The sequence below is a fragment of the Boleophthalmus pectinirostris genome, unplaced genomic scaffold (assembly GCF_026225935.1).
Source record: "Boleophthalmus pectinirostris isolate CB_2022bp ecotype Guang Dong unplaced genomic scaffold, ASM2622593v1 HiC_scaffold_20, whole genome shotgun sequence".
Classification (NCBI taxonomy): Eukaryota; Metazoa; Chordata; class Actinopteri; order Gobiiformes; family Gobiidae; genus Boleophthalmus; species Boleophthalmus pectinirostris.
In genome coordinates, this window is record NW_026571153.1 from 23051526 (window position 1) to 23071761 (window position 20236).

At 39.4% G+C, this 20236-nt stretch overlaps 3 protein-coding genes across 3 annotated transcripts in view; 1 reads left to right on the plus strand and 2 right to left on the minus strand.

Moving 5' to 3' along the window:
• The window catches only part of acap1 (ArfGAP with coiled-coil, ankyrin repeat and PH domains 1), a 32032-nt gene extending 29343 nt beyond the window's left edge, over positions 1-2689 (plus strand). The window contains exons 15-17 of the mRNA XM_055156189.1: positions 820-957; positions 1438-1499; positions 2285-2689. Of these exons, the coding sequence (XP_055012164.1) occupies positions 820-957; positions 1438-1499; positions 2285-2382 (298 nt within the window). The 3' untranslated portion in view covers positions 2383-2689. The remainder of the gene's footprint in view (positions 1-819; positions 958-1437; positions 1500-2284) is intronic.
• A 155-nt stretch (positions 2690-2844) lies between these two features.
• Positions 2845-4679, minus strand: slc16a13 (solute carrier family 16 member 13). The gene is made up of 2 exons (XM_055156505.1): positions 3875-4679; positions 2845-3397 (listed from the first exon to the last, which is right to left on the minus strand). The coding sequence occupies exons 1-2, from the start codon at positions 4431-4433 to the stop codon at positions 3249-3251; spliced, it is 708 nt and encodes a 235-aa protein (XP_055012480.1). The 5' UTR covers positions 4434-4679; the 3' UTR covers positions 2845-3248.
• An 8808-nt stretch (positions 4680-13487) lies between these two features.
• Positions 13488-19579, minus strand: bcl6b (BCL6B transcription repressor). Its single transcript, XM_055156190.1, has 12 exons — positions 19460-19579; positions 19273-19345; positions 19002-19187; positions 18686-18925; positions 18439-18564; positions 18190-18352; positions 17918-18105; positions 17704-17813; positions 17547-17633; positions 17333-17463; positions 16747-16943; positions 13488-13566 (listed from the first exon to the last, which is right to left on the minus strand). Exons 3-12 carry the CDS (start codon positions 19175-19177, stop codon positions 13488-13490), a joined length of 1497 nt encoding a protein of 498 aa, XP_055012165.1. The 5' UTR covers positions 19178-19187; positions 19273-19345; positions 19460-19579.
• Between the last annotated feature and the right edge of the window lie 657 nt (positions 19580-20236).

A 20236-nucleotide genomic window follows, 5' to 3' on the forward strand; every position in this document is an offset into this window, starting at 1 on the left:
AGGAGCAAATCTAGAGCCAGGGTCCATATTATGATTAGGATTTTTTTGACGGACAAAACGGCAGAAAGAAAAACACCAGGCTCATGTAGAGCGGGTTAATACAAACATTTTAAGACCAAAATGACCAGGCTCACAACACCAGCCACTTGTACAGAGAGAGGAGCCACAAGCCAGGGTCAGTAGGATCTGGAAGAGCCCACCTGCAAACTTCCTATTTGGAACACCGCGGCTAGCTCCTTAGCTATATCCATTTATATATACAGTCTATGGGTAATACAGGAAGTGCTCCTCTGTGTTTAAAATATCTCTTAACTTGTAAACTACTGCTTCATGATATCACAAGGTGAAAGAGAGCATTCTAAGCTTTGGAGATGTAGACAGAATAATAATATTAATGGATTACTCAAATATGGGTGAATGAAAGAAAACAACTCTGGGTATGTATTTGATGAGGTAACAACATTATAACATGGCTTAAAGCTCACCAATCAGTTTTGTGTAATGTAGGACCTTTAATAATATTCTGCCCAGTCTTGCACATGGTTAGGCCTAGAGAAACTTTATTGAGATCAAAATAATTCTTATTAACAAAGAGCTTGGAGAATTGTAAGCAAAACGTAAATAAGAAAAGAAAATGAGCAGGCTGTGGTATCAGCTATAATGCAAATTATTATACACTTATTATTATACAAAATGAAGAACTAAAGGGATTATTTAATTTTGCTGTGTTTTATTTCTATCTTAACACTTTTGTAGGTGTTTGTATTTATATTGGATGCTGTCAACTTTGGCTGTGTTTGAATCTCATTAATGTAAAAGTAATTTGAGTGTCTGTTTTATCCTCAGGCTGGTTTGTCTTTTCTTGAAACGTGGTGCAGATTACAATGCAAAAGACAAGAACGAGAAAGACCCCATAACCATTGCAGTGGACAATGCTAACGCTGACATTGTCACTTTGTAAGTACATTTCAACAATAAAATCCTGAGGTATACATATATATATTATATATCGACATAGTGAGCATGGGGGGAGCTTCGGGCTCCATCAATTCCATCGGCTCCAATTGACTTTACATTGAAAATCTGTCAGCGCTCCCTCTGTAACTGCTGCAGTGACCCTCGTCATTTTGGCCTTAAATGTCTTAAAACGATCAAATCTATATCCAAATCAGTACATCTGAAGCTTTATAAGATCTCAAAATCTGTGAAAAAAAAAAGTTTTCTTTTTACTTTTCAAGTATATTTTTAAACAAGTACTTTAATACTTTATTTTTTACTTGGGTGTTTATTTTCTCCAGTATCTCTACTTTTAATTAAAAAACTGAAAAACTGAATACTTCTTCCACCACTTATCCCTTAGTCCACTTCTTTATACATTCTATGAATCTTATCTACAAATATTAATAGCACATTTCTCACTGTTTACTTGTTTTCCAGGCTGCGGATCGCCAAAATGAACAAGGAGATGCGTGAAATGGATGAAGCATTCGGACACACAGGTCAATCCTCAGGGACAGGTTCAGGGGGGGTCCTGAGTGGGTCGGGAGGAGGAGGTGGACTTGGAAATACAAGGAAGAGCCTCCAAGCTTTTAAGAACCATATCAGTGGGTGGGCTCTTGGGGGACAAAGTGATTAAGATCATTACAGCACTACAACACAACACTTCTTGCACTTTGAATAAAAAGCTGCACTTTATAGCCACAAAACTAGCCTAATGGAGAGGGTTTTTTTTTTCTCTTCCATTTTGTGATTTGTTTTGGTCTAGTCGGTCCAGCAGTGTAAGCTAAATAAACAAATGGAGTTTGTTCTCAAGGACAGTGCACTGTGACAAAAGTTTTACACTGTTACCTGATGTTTTGTGTTTATCTGATCTGTGTGCTGTAGCCCTGAAGTTTAAGGCTACCTGGGTTTATGTTTTAATGTAAATTTTGGTGTTTTTTCATTCTGCAAAGCCAATTTTCCTGTGATTTCTCTGGCTTTTCATGTCTGTGAAATAATGGAAATGTTGCTTCTTGTGTGCTTAAACAAGTCTGCACTGCTGGGCAGTGTATGTTGTGCTGTTATCTTGTGTCTTGTCTGTGCCCTCTGCCTGAGATGTCCAAACGGCCTCAAATGCCTCTGTACTGCCACCTACTGCCATTACGAGGTAATGTCCATGAGCCTCTCAAATGCATGCTTTTTGCTTCAGGGCTGCAACTCAACCGTGCTTAGGAAACATCACGTCTTTAAAGTGATTTAAATTTACAGCAATAAAATTATAACCAATGATGTTTATTCTTTACAGGTGATGATACATACCAGGACATCTTCAGGGACTTCTCACACATGGCTTCAAATAACCCCGAGAAGCTGAAGAGACGCAGCGCAGACCCCAGATTCTAGCGCACATTCCGAGGCTGAGACACGGCGGCTCACTCACGGCTCACGGCGGCTCACTCACGGCTCAACTGGACCTGTGGGGCAGTGGACAGTGGATTCTTTGTGTGGACGGAACAGGGCAGAACTATTGTTTCCAAGTGGAAAGACTGCATCAACAGCACGTGTTTGTGTGTCAAGGGCAACGATGTGACATATCCGCTTTAAAAATGTACAATTATTTTTACACTCTGTAAAAGTTTTATACATATATTTGATGCATTTAAAAATTTCTGTTTTTTTTTTTTTTTTTTAATAAAAACTGCAAAGAGGACTGTGTTTTGCTTCATTAAATGTGCCCTGCAGAGGGCAGCCTAATATTGTTTTAAAACAAACCATAAGGTTTCCCACTGTAATTGAATGCAGAACTATCAAATTAAATATTTTTTTAAACATACAAATATACAAACGAAAAAAATATGTTCCAGGTTCCAAAGTGTATATGACCCATCGATCACATAAATCCTTTTATACAGTCTATGATATAAACTGATGAAACTGACAGATGATAGCGACAGGTCACTGTGACAAGTTAGTGACAGGTCACAGTGACCTTTCACTGTGACAGGTCAGTGACAGGTCACAGTGATCTTTCACTGATACAATATACAAACATGTGCGTAGAAAAACATGGTTCAACATGGTTTACAAAGTAAAAATATGTTTCACAATTCCCTAAGGACACAGAAATTAAACATATATTTGCATTATTACTACAGTAATCCCACTGTTCCGAGTCACTTTCGGAATACTCGTAACAGTAGTTCTTTTTCACATTTTCAGTTTCACTTTTTTTTTTCCATTGCGTCTTCAAACTCTGAAACGTTTTTCCATTATCTTAAAGGGCGTGGCTCAGGTGGTGGTGGATCTGTGCGTGAGAAGAAATGGGGCTGAGAGGCTAGTGCCAAGCTGGATAGAAGTAGAAAGGAGCCTGCCACCACAAAGGAGACTGTGTATGTCCCTGTGATGTCCTGGAGGTAACCTATGGACAGAAAATGCACATAAACATTGGTAAAACCGTACATTTATAAACCGTACATGTTTATAAACATTTATGACTTTGTTTTTAATTAGGGCAACACATATTTGTATTGCATTGAGTTTTTTGTCAGAAGTGAAGTGGATTAACTGATTTAAAGGTGCACTGTGTAAGTTTTTGGTTAGTGGTCTGTCACCTGTCACTGCTCTGCATGGAATGTATGACACTTAACAACTCTACCTTAGATTTATTCAATTATAAAAGCATTTAACTGACCCTCCTCCAGAAAAGTTACACAATGCACCTTTAAGTAAAAAAAAGAAAAAAAGAACTACGTTTTTACAATTGTGGCATAAAAAGGGCACCAACATAAGAAGGCAACAGAAATAAGTAAACTTCTTTGCTAATGTTTAACTGGAATGATATAATGGAACAGCACAAAAGATTCCAACTTGTTCTTCTCTGTAAATGTGTCCTCACCTGACAAGGGTGTCCCAAAGAGTCCCGCTCCGCTCTCGATCATCTGCAACAACCCCAGGGCCCCCAGCACACGCCCTAACCCCACAATCTGGGGCACGAAGGCAAAGGGCAGAGCCGTAAGAGCCCCACTGCAGAACCCATACAGCAGGCTGGACACCATCACCACATTGTAAGAGCCTGCCAGAGTGCTCAGGGGTATCAGCATAATAGATACCCCCAAAAGTATTGCCCAAGCAGTTAGCACGTGAATCATTCGGAAGTATCTCAGATCTGTGAACCAGCCAGAGAATATTCGGCCCACAATGTCTGTAATGCCAGCCCCTGAGACCAAAAAAGCTGCCTTGTATTCAGAAAAACCCACCTGGCGACCAAGTGCAACAAGATGAATATAAGGTACAAAAAATCCTGCATTCATAAGACTGACAGATATGACATGGGTGATGTATGGCCTCTCAAATAGTACAGGGAGCTCCAAGTATGAGGACAACTTTTGCAGTATGGATTGTGAAGCTTTGCTGTCAGGATTTGTCTGTAAAACAAAACTACAATGTAATATCATTTTATAAAGCTTGAAAAACCCATATTAGGAAAAACTGACTCTTATCAGATTTTCAGTTGTGTTATAATGTTGTTACCTCGTGAAAAATGTACCCGGAGTGGAGTGAAGTGTTTTGTTTCATTCACACATGTTTGAGAAATCCTTTATTATTAGTCTGTTTACATCTCCAAACCTCAAAATGGCTGTTACGCCTTGTGATGTTATGACGCTGTAGTTTTCAAGTTAACCGCTACCTTTTACCTTTTGTTAGAGATTGGCATCAGATTGAGTTATCAAATTATTCTCATGTGGAGGTATTATTTGTGATTGAATGTATAAAAAAGAACTAATAGGAAAAATGACAATCTGTAGATAAGTTCACTAAGGCTTGGATACAGTTGTATTATTGAGTGACATCAAAAAACTAATAAACTCCGTGGTATGTTATTTGTTATGAAAAACTTAACATTAAACCGTAGAGAAGTGATGGAAAATAGCAGATAATACATCACCTTTAAAAAACTAGAATACAATAATCATTCACATTCATAAAGCCTCGGTATATGCCATCAGCCAACTCGTGCTCTTACGTACTTATCACAAGTGAGACCGTATGCTATAGGTGTCTGATGCCACGACGGTATATCATGTTTTACAACGCGCATATGGGTGGACCTGCGAATATAGATGAATTGGCCATCGCTGTCCGGTCCCCAACTAACGATAAATCAAATCAACAAGATTTGACTGTAAGTCGACTGTAATTGTCGGCCCCACAATGGCTGATACGCACCGGTAGACTGGGACCAAAGCAGGTATACGCAAGTGAGCAGGCTGCGCCTGTGGCGAAGGTCCGAAAGTGAGGACCGCATCCCAATGTGGTCCTACCAAGAGTGCGATCGTACAGAGCCAATGATGAGGCCGATGCACGAAAAGTCACTGGCAGAGCCTAACACAGAGAAAGCTGCCTAATAATTGGCTGCTCTTCTTGTCCCAGCTTGGTCATACGAGCAGTAGATAGTATAGTAAATATGTACTGTGGTGAAAAGCGCGAATCGTCGAATAGTGAGCTGTATCTGCTCCTTGGGGATAGTGATTGCTTTGTCTGCATGTGGTTACTCGCGGTTAAGGATTAAAACTTTCTATCTCTATTATTGTGTAGTATGTATGAGAGAATAACAAACCCACCCACTCTCGCGTAAACCAGTAATACAATAGTTGCAGGTCAGGTTTCTGAGTGATAGGCCATCGCACCAAGCTCTCTAAGACATGTTTTCTCCACCTAATTAGACGGTGATGTTTCGTAAGCAACGGTTGATTTCAGGCCCTGAAGCAAAAAGAAATGCATTTGAGAGGCCTCACTGGACCATTACCGGTATTTTGAGCAACAATGCACCAGCCACATGAGACATGTAAGATGAGCAGATGAGTAAGGCAGATGGTAGTGCGAGGTTACATATCAGTTACTTGTGAGAAGCACTTCCATGGCCACAGAAGCGCAAATACATGTCGGCACAAGAAACAAAGCAGGATGACAGAGCATCACAAAACCAAAAAACAGAGCTAACAACGATGACCTTTAATACAAATAAATCACTGCCATAAAAAAGCAAAAGATCCGAACAGAACTATTATCAACTGGACAGGGAAGTAGGTTGAAAGCGCGCAACATACTGGTAGCACAGAGCCTATAGCTAAGCAACTAAATAAATCTGAAGATTATATTCAACAATACCTATATACGTCTGTCTTTAAACCCAGATTACGCTGAAGGTAGGAGATAATAACAAAAGTGTTACGCACGGTGAAGCGAGGTATTAGAGCACTCCAACCCAGAAGAGAGGAGTCCCCAACCCATCACCAACCTACTTGGCGTGGCACCATGATGAGCAGATCTCCTGACAAGAAACAAGAGACCACGCAGGGAGAAACACTTTCAAACACATCTCACACACAAACTAACAACAAAATCTAGATAGAAACCATTTATAACTTTACAGTTCGAGGTCTATCTCTAAGACAGCGACCACATATTCTATTTTGCTGAATTGTTAATACCAAACATCGAGGTAACAGTGTAAAAACTTATATGTGCTTCTAACCAGTGCGTGAACTTACCCTGGAGTTTGAATTAGAGAGATTTAATAACTTTCATTCATATTTGTTTTGTTCACTATTTTAGCTACACTGCGTGAATCCTGACTAGACCAAAATACTAAACTTCACTAGACAATGTGATAGAGAAAAGATTAGAGAAAATACCCTCTCCATCTTAGAGGTTCTGACGAATATCCAGGGTAAGTTGATGTGACTTTAAAACTCAAAAGTGCAGCGGTAATAATATTTTTTCCTTGCGAACATTGGATTTGACAAACTAACACGATATGAGACCTTATGGGTTATAGAAGTTAGCTGTTAATCTTGTGAAAAGTAGGTGTAGATCGTAACTTATCTTAATCACTTCATGACTCACTAACCCAGGCCAGAAACAAGAGTAGTTGAAACGACAACTATTGAGATGTAGACACGAGATGAATATAAATTGGTCTTAGAACTATTCTCAACATAAGCATTGTAGTGATGTGTTCGATGAGTCGTATATCAATCATTTATAACATCGCACATGTCAACATTAGCCTCACCTGGCAGTCAAACTGCGATAAACTACTACACAACTCTTTAACTATGCTAAACCTTACCCGCTCTATAAGTAGCGTTCAACTAGGAAGTCACTGAAACACACTTGCTGTGCGCAGATGCGCAATAAAATATGAGACATCGTAAGATTGGGGTTTGCAACTTTATCTCGAAGTATCTTCGACCTACAACCACTCATCAGAAATACTCGCTATCGCAATTAATCGCATTCTATGTGCGAAGCGAGAACTCATGACGCAGATCTAGAAGAAAAAAGAAAGACACAAGTAGAACAAGAGTCAGACAAGCAACACTCGAGCCTCCGATCTACATTAATATCCTTCATTAGCGTAGATCTATATGACACTCAATAGTATATTCTGTTATACATCCTAAAAAATGGTTAACAGATGGTAACAAAGAGGACGATAGAAGTGGTGGAAAGAATAGTAGGCGTTCAACCGCACACTTGAATTAATTTTAATTCACTCCAAGGATTATTAAATATTTGTGTGACTTTAGACATTTTAATAAAGGTTAGATTGATTGTGAACTAATGAAGAGTCACTAATCTACGGATAAGACGACAGCTCAAGCAAGGTTCACACAATGAAGAATTGAAGATGAAATTTAAGCTATTAAAGTACTTGTTTAAAAAGAGTGGACTAATCACCATTGTATAGACAACTAAACAAAAATTGTAATAAAGTGATCAAGAGTTATATGTATATTTTACTCCAGCATGCCCACTTCTTCTAGAATAGTTGAGATATCTACTCTGAATGAGCTGCTCAAGATGATTACTTCGTTTTGTATTTAGCTAAAGAATAACCTGTGGAGTGAGCCAGATGGAATGGGATACCTTTGCTCGCACAAGATTTTTGAACATGTAGACAATCTTGTTCTTGTATAGTGCATACCAAAAAATGCGCAAGCACAGGGTTTAAGTGGCACTCATACACTCGTGAGCAGCTATTCGACAGGCAAAGAATTAACAGCCTCCACGGCATTGAGCACAACCACTGCCAAACCATATAAAAGTTTACACATCATACACATCGTTAAATAAGTCTGAAGGGCTCTACTGGAACAGAGCCAGAGTACTTGGAACTGATTGGAGCCCTGAAGCCTCCCCCAGCTCAACTAATGTCGATATATAATATTATATATGTAAGTAACTATCTTACGAAAGTTTGACTTTAAATATGTAGACACACATACGTTTATCTTACTATATACCAACTAGATGCTAAGCTCACTATATTACGTGGGGAAATTGTAATTCTAATGTAACCGTTGAACAAACATTTGAGCTGTTTGTCCATGCTCTGAATGGTGTAGTTTGCATGCTGCTGCTGTATTTCATTTCCGAGAAATCTTACTCAGACATACTACCGTGTGAGAACAGCGGCCAAGACCATCGAGTGCAAGAGGCACACAGTAGAAAAACCAGAGTGATCCAGTCGATGAGTGCATGAGGCGAGGAGGCACCGTTCAGGGGACCAGTTCACGGGCCAGTTGGGGTGCGCTATCGAGTAGAGGATAGGAATTAGACCTGCCAACGCATGCTAGGCGAAGCACCTACTGCGCAACGCTCAAACACAAAAGTATCAAAGACACTGAGAGCCATAAAAAACATAATGTACGTCTATAAAAGAGATTGATATTCACAAATATACATGGAGCCAGGAACAAGAATCATCTATATACGCGCAATCTAAAATATATAACGATTGCTCTCTATCTCATGTTGTATAATAATCACGTGTATGTCGCACTAGAAGTGATATAGTTTATAGGACTCTCTGCGCAATCTATTAGGAGTAAAAGACACTAATTCTTTGATCAGCGCTTCAAATTTTATTTTTAACCCGTTTCTATATATCCTTTATTTTATCGGCAGATATACTAGCGTATAAACGTCCTAACCTCACACGCGCTGTTGATAGTCTCCTAAGAGATTAGCATTGTTATATTGTCTCCTGAGCTAGTTGTAATCCTTCTGTCTCACGCAACATGACTTTTGTGTCATTTTCTTCAACGATAACCTATGGGCTGGCAACCACATGGTTTTGAAACATAACTTCGAGCGCAGGTACAAATATGTAATTGATACTTGATAAAAGCTGTCATATCACAGTATAAAAGGTACTGCACACGAATCAATGAAAAAAACATAGACTTTTGAGGTTAGCTATGTACACTTAGACTTAGACAGACTTTATTGATCCGCAAGGGAAATACTTGGACATAGTAGCTCACTCATCAAAACAAAATAAAATAATGATAAAAAATAAATAAAAAAAATGTAAATATAAACATTACCAAGTTGTCATTAATACGTTATGCCAATTTATAAATAACAATACCGGTAATGTAATGCATAGAGTAATAATAGACAGACATATAAAAGAGACATTATTTAATATATAACATAAATTTTAATACCTTATAGTGTTTACATTAATCAACTAAAGATGACAAAAAAATTAAAGTAATATGATCCATCATCTTATCACTTTGTGAATATATGAAGCAGTAGTATTTAAAATGTATATGAGATATTAATATATTTATATATTATATTAAACACAGAGGTATGCACTTATATGTATATATTACCTATATAGATACTAGTATTAATATAAAGTGAAATAACTAATAGTAAGTATATCTAAGTACGGGTGTTCCTTAAATATAGTGAAGTATTATGACTAAGTAGTGGGCTATTTATATAAATTCCAGATCACTCATATACTAGATCATACGTTTTATGAGCTTAGAGGTGAACTATAATGATATCTACGATCTTGAGAGAAACCAGAGCTATAAATCTGCTAATGACATAGGCATGTGGTGATGTTGTTGACATCTGTTAAGGGAGTATTAATGAGAGTGGATGTCCTGTATCTTCTCAGTGTTGAGATCAGCTGTAGGTAGACAACTGATTTGGAGAATGTTGATCCTGTTATTTACCTCTGTCTCCTTAATAATAGTCTGGAATGGCAAGCTCGGGGTGAGCATGTGATGTTGTCCTATAATTTATACGACCAGTGTTCTCGTGTCCCTGCATGTCCGAGACAGAAAATGTATTCCAGCTCATAGAGATATCGATTAAAAATTATTGTGAACGGATCATTTTGGTTCTCAAGATTTCTTGCCAACATATTGACCTGCTTCAGTTACTGGTGCTGCTCCCCCAGCAGACACAGCATAACGTACAGACGTCTGGACACCATATGAGCTAGTGTAGAGAGATGACTCCAGTTTGACTTGTGTGACAAATTTGAAAATCGTAGACTCTGTGTGAGTGCATATTTCAAATGCACCCACGACGCATTAACTGGTGCCAACTTTTTATCAGTCTATGGCTTCCCTACCACCATTCAGCTGCTTTTAAACATGGTTGGCCAGTCTCCTTCCAAGTGCTATGGCCTCTAGGTAGTTGGGTGGTACAAGAGCTCCACTATCGGTCATCACCTGACCACATGAAAAGTCAACTGCGTGATCAACAGTCATAGTGTCCTTGGTTCTTGGTAATGTTCAGAGGCAAAAGAGATTGCTATGCCGTGACACTCCTAAAATATTTTGCAATGAGTGTCCTGTACATCCGAGGCTTTCTACATCGATGCTCGTGACTTTAAACAATCACCTGCAGATATAAAAATTGGAAACAAAAATAACTAAGAGACAAACAGTATATATATTGGAGCTATGGACCACCATATTAGAAAGTGATTGCTTGCACCAGTGCACAACATCCATTGAGCGCCTGCACATTGTACAGGTATAAATCAGATATAATTCCAGGAAGAGCAGATTCGGGAGGGATAATACTGCGACATCCCACACACTCCTGAACAAGCCAGTTACTACTCGCATTTAATTCAAAAAGTGCTTTGGATCTATGAGAGCATAATAAGAGGCACTGAAGAGATAGTTTCATGACATGAGATGTCAAAGCAGCTGGGTTCTGGAATCATTAGTAGAGGACTCCTACTGATTGGAACTCTGATATTTGCCTTTAGTCCTGCATGGTCACGTCCAGTAATGGCGAGGAGCCTTTCCCAGTAGCATCGGTTATGCTTAGTTCAAAGAAGCTTACAGCACCTCGGGTGAAAAGGCGATAATCCAGCAAGGAGCTTGTGCTGCGACTCTATCCTCAGCCACAAGCTGTCACATCATATAAAAACAGTGTGTTATAAGACAAACAAGTATGAACGGATACAAGTGATAACTATGAAGTTACATATCTCTATCTCGGAGGCATTTGTATATTAGAGATTGACTAAAGAAATTATTCAGTTTTGCTAATATATTAACTGTGGACTAGATAAAAAAGTAAACTGTATTATGATTATAAGTGATAATTAATAGAAATCCTTGTGTATTTAGAGTCACATACATTCATTGCCATCGATCAAACTAATTTACTAGGCTAATTGAGCACACATAGAGTATTTTTGGCTTAAGCTCTGAGGAGCTCAATCTACTATGAGCGATGGTAGATGATGTGCCTCTATTCAAATGTAGAGGGCTGTGTTTCCATTGTGGCTCACTTCTAGAAAAATGGAAAAACAATTACAAGCTTGAACTTGAGAGATCGGTCTCCACGAGATTGAGGAACAGGCATGAAGAGAGAGTAACTAATCCGGGTCCCTCACCGTCTCAAGTAGACAGCATTCGAGTGAGTTTTACGCGAGTGAGCACATTAACAATGTCTTACTGACGGTTTTAAAGCGTTTTAGAATATAAAGAATACAAATCTCATATCAATAACTGGTCTGTCTCACATCACTGGTCGCTACAACGATTCAAGAAGAAGAAATAACAACCTCCTGGAAATGGTGAGATCAAGGCAATTGTTAGAACGCGCATATATGTGAGGGTGATTCTACTACGGTGGCGTCATGTCTATGCTTTTCCGATAGAGTTTAGACAAGTTGACGTCTTAGCACCAGAGGGCGTACACTAACAGAGCGATATAATGTCCATATGCAAGATACAAGCCGAAGTTTTCTTCTCCGAACATACACTAGGACTGCTAGTTCTCAATCTCGTAATCATGCTCATCCAGCTCTTGTATGATATAGTAACAACACTCTCAGATTCCTCTTTTCGATTATGCCGGATCTCTCCAACAAGCATTCGCTATCGATCAGTCAGAGACGCACTCAGATACTTTGCTAGTATATAATTGCTATTTAGGTTGATGTATACTATCCTACCTTCAGTCCCATTCTATTTATTCACAGGCTTAATATGGTCTGTTTTGCAGACATTTGAGATTTGATATTGCACAAATTTGCTTTAAACTCTTCTATTATAAATGTGTCTGTGAATGTATGAGTATAGTCATTATCGTGTCTGTCTTCTATCTTGCCTTTCTTATTTCTTGTAGAGACACACACTAGCTATATTTCTATAAACCGTGCCGCATGGTGTTATGCGTACAGAATAGACATTTAAGTAGCAAATGAAAATTCTTATAAGTAGCTTCTACATTTTTCATGTAGTGACGGGCTATACATGAGTATTCTTAGTAGTTTTGAGTTGGTAGTAGCTCTTGATCAATTCATTAGAAAATTAACTTCTATTTGCTTTCACATTCTTACGAAATAAGAAATACCTGATTTGTTGATATCTCCGTTGGTTTCGTATCAGACTTGATGTCAGCACTCCACAGTGTGTCACAACTTTCTATCGACATAGACAAAATCTAATTGTCCACTTAATTTTTAAAGGGTGAGTGAACTCTCTTAAAAGTATGTTTAATCTCAGAAGTGAGAGTAAAGCGAGTCGACTTGACAAAACTCCTGTTTGTGTAATATAAGCTATACTCGCTATCTCCTACGACAGTCGCGTGTGAGCTGACGTGATCTGACCAATTAGAGGGGAGAAGCGCACGGGGCCTTTGAGGAGGGTCGAGATCTCGCAGTCGAAACACTTATACGACTTTCTCGACATATATGTTTGAGGCCCCTTTAGCGATTTAAGCCATTGGACGTATTCACGAACACGCCTAAGTCAAAGATACAGAAACGGAAGATAGACCAGCCGTGAAACTGATAAAACCTTCTTCATCGATTAGCAGATTTTTCAAGATGTGCATAGAGGATTATACTCGCGCCGAAAAAATACGGGTCATTGTTTCAGTCTCGCAGATATTGCATCGCTAAAAGTCTAGATACCTCACATACGCAGCAGTTTGTAGATTGAGTGAAAGAAAAAACATTTCGATCATAATGACACATGAGATTAAGAAACAAAGTCTCTATCAAAATACACACTCCTCACACTTATAGCTACTGTTATCCATAGAAAAATTCATACCTTGTGCCCTGGAGGCAGGGTTGCGCCCTCCTTGGATGTGGTATTCTAGGTTATTAGTGTTTGTTGTATCTGTGCGCGCGAGTATCTAGGTTGCTTGGTCCTGGATCATCGCGCCAGTAGCGGACCCTTGGCGTATACTTTGGAGTGTGCCTTCTGGACTTCGCTTTTGAAGAAGCCGCTGTTGCTGTTCAAGTGCGAATGACAGGAGTCGTTATCAAATTATACCCGTCTCCCTCAGCGACTTGCTATTGTAGAGTACATGTGCTGTTATTATTTCACTGCTCTAGCGAATTGACCAAGCTGGTACTTGATAGATGACAGGGAGCAACATGCATTGATATCAAGCTCTGCTTCATTTGAGAGCTCTCCCTGCGGATGGTAGATAGGAGCTATAGACATAAGTGGATTATTCCGAGTATAACATAGTTATAGATAGAAATGAAAGACTATAAATTCACAATTTACTTATGCAGTACTCAGTTTAAGTTGCTAAGATATAGTTTTGTTCTAAGCATTGCTGTTTATAAGGAGCATCCCAAGGAGTATCTAACTTTTGTGCTATGATAAGTTGGATTCTGATGGAAACCTTGATGAATAATATAAAAGTCGTTACACTAATGATAGAGAGGCAAGCGAAGTATATTTTACTGAATAAACTTTCGATAATTATGTTAAAGAAAGTACATATCTCTCTGGTCCTGCAATCAAGTAGAGATACGAGAAAGACCCATCCATAATCTCGGATTCAGTGAAGAATAAGAGACTTTGAGTAGAGAGCAAATGAATAATGGAATAAATCTTTCCAGCATTAATTCAACGAATATAAAGAAAAAACTAGCTGTATGGGTCTCGGTAACTGGAGGGGGTATCTGCGAAGCCACATATTTATCATTAGTGACTGACATCTTTCTCGCTTATTAATTTTCTAAATACTCTCAGGTATAATAATTATATAGTGAACAATTAAACTAATGAGACCTTTCTAAACCAATAGTTGCATGAAACAACATTCTTGGTACATTGCGATCTCTTCTTAAAACTACAATATTTAAACGGTAGCATTAGTGTCATTGCGGAATCCATTGGTTGTTTGATCTCTGAGTGTAAGGGTCCGAGAAGGTTAAACACAATTGTATCTACTACAATGGTGATAGATGTGTCTAGGATTTTCTTATGTCGCTGTAAATATGTTTGTTGCGATTACAATGTATTTATGTGCATCTTTTGTTAATCTTTTCTCAACTATTTCATAGGACGAGCCATAGAACAAGGTCATCAAAGTCAGCTATTACATGGAATAAAAATGACTGTGTATTAATATGTCCTTTAGAATAATAAGCAATACAAAGTCTGTATTTTAATGTCATGGTGTGTGATACATTTCGAGGGTAGGACCCATACTGATACTGATCCATCAACGATGACGTAAGCAGGTGGTAATGACGTCCGCAAAGAAATGATTACCATAAGTCGGCCATTCTCTCTCTGTTTGATACACTTTTAACTACTGTTCGATATACTCTTTCATCAATAATCGATACCTCTGCGACCTATCTTTATAAGATTCACCTCCGTACGGCTCTCAACTTTGCTTGCATCATTAACTTATTTTTTTTCATAAACATCCAGAACACTCGTCCTCTCTATATAAGATCTCGCTATATGACACTACTTTACAGTATTCTCGATTGCACTATAACCTAACCTGTCTCAACATCCCTAACAATTATCACAGAATACTTTAACAACTCGTTCAAACGCTTGGTCAAACAGGTTGACACTGGTCTGGCATCAATTTCTTACAGGATTTGCTAAGGAGCATGCCTTCTGAGAACGGCGAGTCGTAGTTATAGGATCTTGTCAAGTGATCTCTAGGTATTGGTTGAGTTAGGGGCTCGTCCACTATGGATTTTTTAAGGCGTAAGGTTTGTAATACAGAAGACAGCTTGGTTCTGTCTTCTGATGGCGGAATATGTAGGTCACACTATCTACGACTACAGAGGTAAACAACATTGGTGTTAGACTTTTTTACGTGGTACATAAGAAATTGGTGAAGGAGGGTATTTTATTAGGTTTATTTACGTCTTTTATTTCGTCTAATAATTATTTAATTAGTATTTATTCATATGTTATTTTTGATATTTGTTAAAATATAAATATATGACATTATATAATTTATTAAAAAAATATATTTATATTGAAAAGTTTTTCAAACAAAACAATAATAGCAAAAAACAGGAAATAAAATACACTACCAACTTTGTTACATTTTACATACACTATTATTCTATTCTACTATTATATCAACAAAGCACATTCCTAGTTTGTGACTTTTTTGGTTACTAACTTTTTTTTAACCTTTATTTAACCAGGAGGTCCCATAGAGATTCAGACTCTCTCTCTTATCGTTTATTATTATTATTTCTAGTCTTTTTGTATACTGAATATTTTAGCAGCTTGACCAGAAAATCTACCAACATTATGGCTAGTGTTAATATCAGGCTTGGTTTATGACATGATATTACAGCAATTACTAGGCGTAATTGCACATGAAACAAAAACTGGCTTAACTAGTTCAACATTTTCCCTGTCAGTGCAAATAATCCAAATTGAAATGATTTTTTTATTGTTGTCAGTTAAAAGAAAGATGTAAGATCAAAATGACAAGTTTGTGGAGCCAATCCCAGGCCTCATAATGACATAGTTCAACATCTGTGGATCTTAAGTTTGGATATTTCAATTAAAAACAGTAAAGTCCCCATCAGAGTCATACAAGCCCCAGCCTTCCATCAAAAATAACTTTGCAGCGACATCACGCTGGGGGTCTCTGCTTGTATGTCAGTGGTGGAATGTTCAACAGTTACCATGGTGACACAATCCACACATTAGTAAACATGGCAAGTTTTAAGATAGAGTGCAAACTCCAGACTATAGTGTGCAAACTCAAGTCTAAAGTGTGCAATCTCAAGACTATAGTGTGCAAACTCAAGACTATAGTGTGCAAACTCAAGACTATAGTGTGCAAACTCAAGACTACAGTGTGCAAACTCAAGACTATATATAAAATACAACATGAATTCAAACAGCATATTTTCACAAGCTTGTGATTAATTTGAGTGTTCATGCTTCTATTTGTGTGTTTGATTTTCAACAAAAGGTCAGAGTGACTAACTGGAAAACTGTTGGTGAATCCTAGCTAGCTTGTGATTGTAATTATATGTGTACGAGACTTATTTAACAGCACAAATCAGTTCACCTATTGTAGTTCCAACTAAGTCAGTGCTTTCAAATTGTGTTAAAGTAAAGCTCAGATCAAAGTCTAACAAAGCCTCAGACTGTGCAATGCTTACAGTTAGCGTCACACCCCCAGGAAATATTAAGTGATAAGCAGCAAAGTATGACTAGAAGAATACAGATGCTCACAGAGTATGGTTTCTCTCCGGTGTGGATCCTTAGGTGACTCTTAAGCGTCTGCAGGTGGCGAAAACGTGTGCCACAGGTATGACAGGGGTACGGCTTTTCCCCTGTGTGGATCAGCACGTGGGCTCTGAGGTGGGCAACCTGACCAGCACACAAAACAAAGGGTCAGCCTTAAAAAACATACAATTTAAAGGTCCTATATTACCATAATATTGTTGTCTCCTCATGAACATACCCAGGGATGTGTTTTGTTCTATTCACACATGTCTGAGTGCATTAATTGAAGCAAATAGAGATGGTAATACTGCATTTTTAATCTGTCCACTTCTCCTAAACTCCAAATGCTGGATTAGCACATGACATCACAAGGTGGAGTAGAGTGTTTTCAGTTTGAGAGAAGAGTTGCAGGTTTGTGTGCTAAACATGTGCGAATAAAACAAGACATAATTCCTGGTATGTATGTGATGAGGAAACAACAGTACAACACAGATTAGAAAACAATGTAAAATGGGCCCTTTAAATGTCTGTACCTGAACAAAGCGAGCTCCGCAGGTGTCACATCTGTAGGGCTTCTCTCCAGAGTGGATGCGAGCATGAGTCTTCAGATTCGCTGGGCGGTTAAACTGAGCTCCACACACATTACACCTATATGGCCTTTCAACTGCACACATATTTATAATGTAAGATAGTGTATTCATTTTACATAGGTAACCTGTGCATATGCCATTTTTATATTGTAGTCACCTGAGCATGTAGTCTTTGTTACTCCAGAGTTTCCAGAATAGCAATAAAAAGATCTTTCTGTCTTGATTGGGGGTTTGTTTGGGATGCCTTTAAATAAGCAATAAAAAATTTAGCACTTGCAGATTCTTATCTGGTTTGAATGGTGATTTGTAGCTACCTGCTGTTCCCTCCACGTGGGCTGGGACCAGTGCAGTTTTGTCCTCTGAGGTCGGTGATCCAAGGGGAGGGGCTCGGCCAGAACCCTCGTAGCAGGAGGCCCGCCCCTGTCTGAGAGATACATTAGTAGTAAGGACATAGACTACAACCCCATTTTGGTCATGACATTCTGTTTGTTTCTGTTTGAAGCATCACTAGTGCATGTTCAAAGTTACCTATTCATCTGACCAGGCACTTCTCCAGGCCACGCCTCCACAGGGGTCCTGGTTTTTGGGGCGGTTCTGTCTGCAGCGGGGAACTGTTCCTCTTCTTTAACAGTGTCAGTGAGAAGAGGATTGAGGATGATGTATTTATACTTTTTCCAATTGCAGGCTTTGGGGTCAGGGGTAGCTCTGGAATCACTCTGCAAAATGTGCAAACTGTTGTAGTCATTTTGATCACCATTTTAAATTCAAAGTAAAAGAGGAAACTGACATTTTAACCATACCATGAGATTCTTGTTGCAGGTGTTGGACTCAGCAGGAGAGCTGGGCTGACAGCTGGAGCGGGTAGGGCTGTCAGGTGAAAGAAGTATGTCCGTGTGCATGTTTGGCTCCTTTGACTCAGACTGACTCATTGGTTTCATGGAGTCCCCGACCTCCATTTGGATCCTGCTCAAAAGGAAGCAGAGTAATGATCTAATCCTGTCTGCAAACAATGGGACAAAACTGCACAGACTTGTGTCTGCCCCATGTACCTGATGGGTCCTGACACTGGGAGCTGGAGCTGCAGTCCTGGATGGGGCAAGGCCTTGTCTTGGACAGAGGTCACAAACACCCTGGAGACCGGCTCCAGGGGCACTCTGCTGCCCATGCTCTCCCTGCTAAAACAGAAACAGGTAAAATGTCAGCGTGTGCAAAACATAAAAAAAGGTGTAAAACATAAATAGTAGGTATCTCAGTAGGTGCTCGAGGTGGAGATCCTTCAGGACCCTCTGTGCTCACCAGTGCAGGATGAAGTCCCGGCAGGTTTCTGCCACATGGTCCATCTGCAGATAGGTTGCCACCGCCAGGACCCCAGGGGCGATGCTGGGGGTTAGAGGGAGCCGTGAAGTGTACATGAAGTCCAATAGCAGAGAGACACTGGAGGGGTCCAGAGTACTGGGCAGAGACACAGAGAGGAGCGGCTCTCTGCTGCCACTGTGAATGAACGCACGGGTGGAGTACAACGAGTAGAAGAAACCACTGAGGAGACAGGAAAAATAAGTCATCACATCTCTCAATGCAAAGGTTGTTGATGATTTGTGTATTTGGCTCTGACCTGCAGGCCACGAGCACAGCACAGTGCGCCTGCAGATGGTGGCTGCCCACCACCAGCGTGGCATCAGTCAGAATGTGGCGGTGCCTAAGTTCGTTCAGGTTCAGCAGCACATCTGTGGAGTGGCGGGTGAATTCTTTCACATATCCCTCAGCCCTGTATTCCTCCTGGAGATCCATGGTCACCTGTCTGTGAGAGAATGGGGCATTAGTGTGCTCCTGATATGCTTAGTAATAAAGTATATTTTTATGAGAGGAAAATTCTGGAAATCTACCTGTGTTCAGCCGTAAAATAAATAGGTGTAGTGTTCCAGACACTATTAGGTGAGACCAGCTCCCTACTCGTACCTGTGAAAACAATGCAAATTGTTAAATATATATGTTAAGAATGCCTCTTAAAATGCACTTGACACTTTTAAGAAAAGAAAGCATTTTATTCTTCAATAATATATCAAAACTTACCCCGACCAGCAGGGACGAGATAACGTTCACTACACGGACTTCAAACCCTTTGGTTTGGTCTTCCTCTGAAGCAGAGAGGCTTCAGTGTGCTCAGAGCGAGGTCTGAGGGACAGGAGGCTGTAGGAGCTCTTTATAATGTAGCACAGGAAGCCCCTGAACAAGCCTGGTTTCCTCTTTCCTCAATGGCCCACGCGCGCTCACTGAGGAAGAGCAGAGGAAAGGCCCTGCAGAGGGTCCGGGCTCCACATATTTTTAGGGGCCTATTAGTTTTTCTAAACCCCCATCGTTCCCAACAAACTAAGGGCAGGAAGGCAGAGTGTGTTTCAGCGTGTGTTTTTGAGACCTGTTCAACAAATACATATTAGGACCCCAAGGGAGTGCGGAGCATGCCTGGCCCTCAGGGTTTTCCCACTGCACCGCTACATGACTAAAGCCACAGTCTGAGAGGAAGCACAAGAAATGACCCACTGTGAATACACAATAGACAATGTTTATGGACATATTTCTTCTTTCATTTTCAGACATTTTGAACATCTTCACTTCTGTATTTGTCAATGGAGCACAACACATCTAACAAACATTCCCATCAGACCTCTATCTTTACAAAACCTCTTTAGATATTGCTTCAACTTATTCATTAAAAATGATACAGCTTGCAATATCTGTATCTGAAATATTGCATAATACTAGTACATAATACTCCCTTATGAGTCTTAGTTCTCATTTCTTATTTTATTTTGTAAAGGGACATTAATGAACATTTAAAATGTAAATATG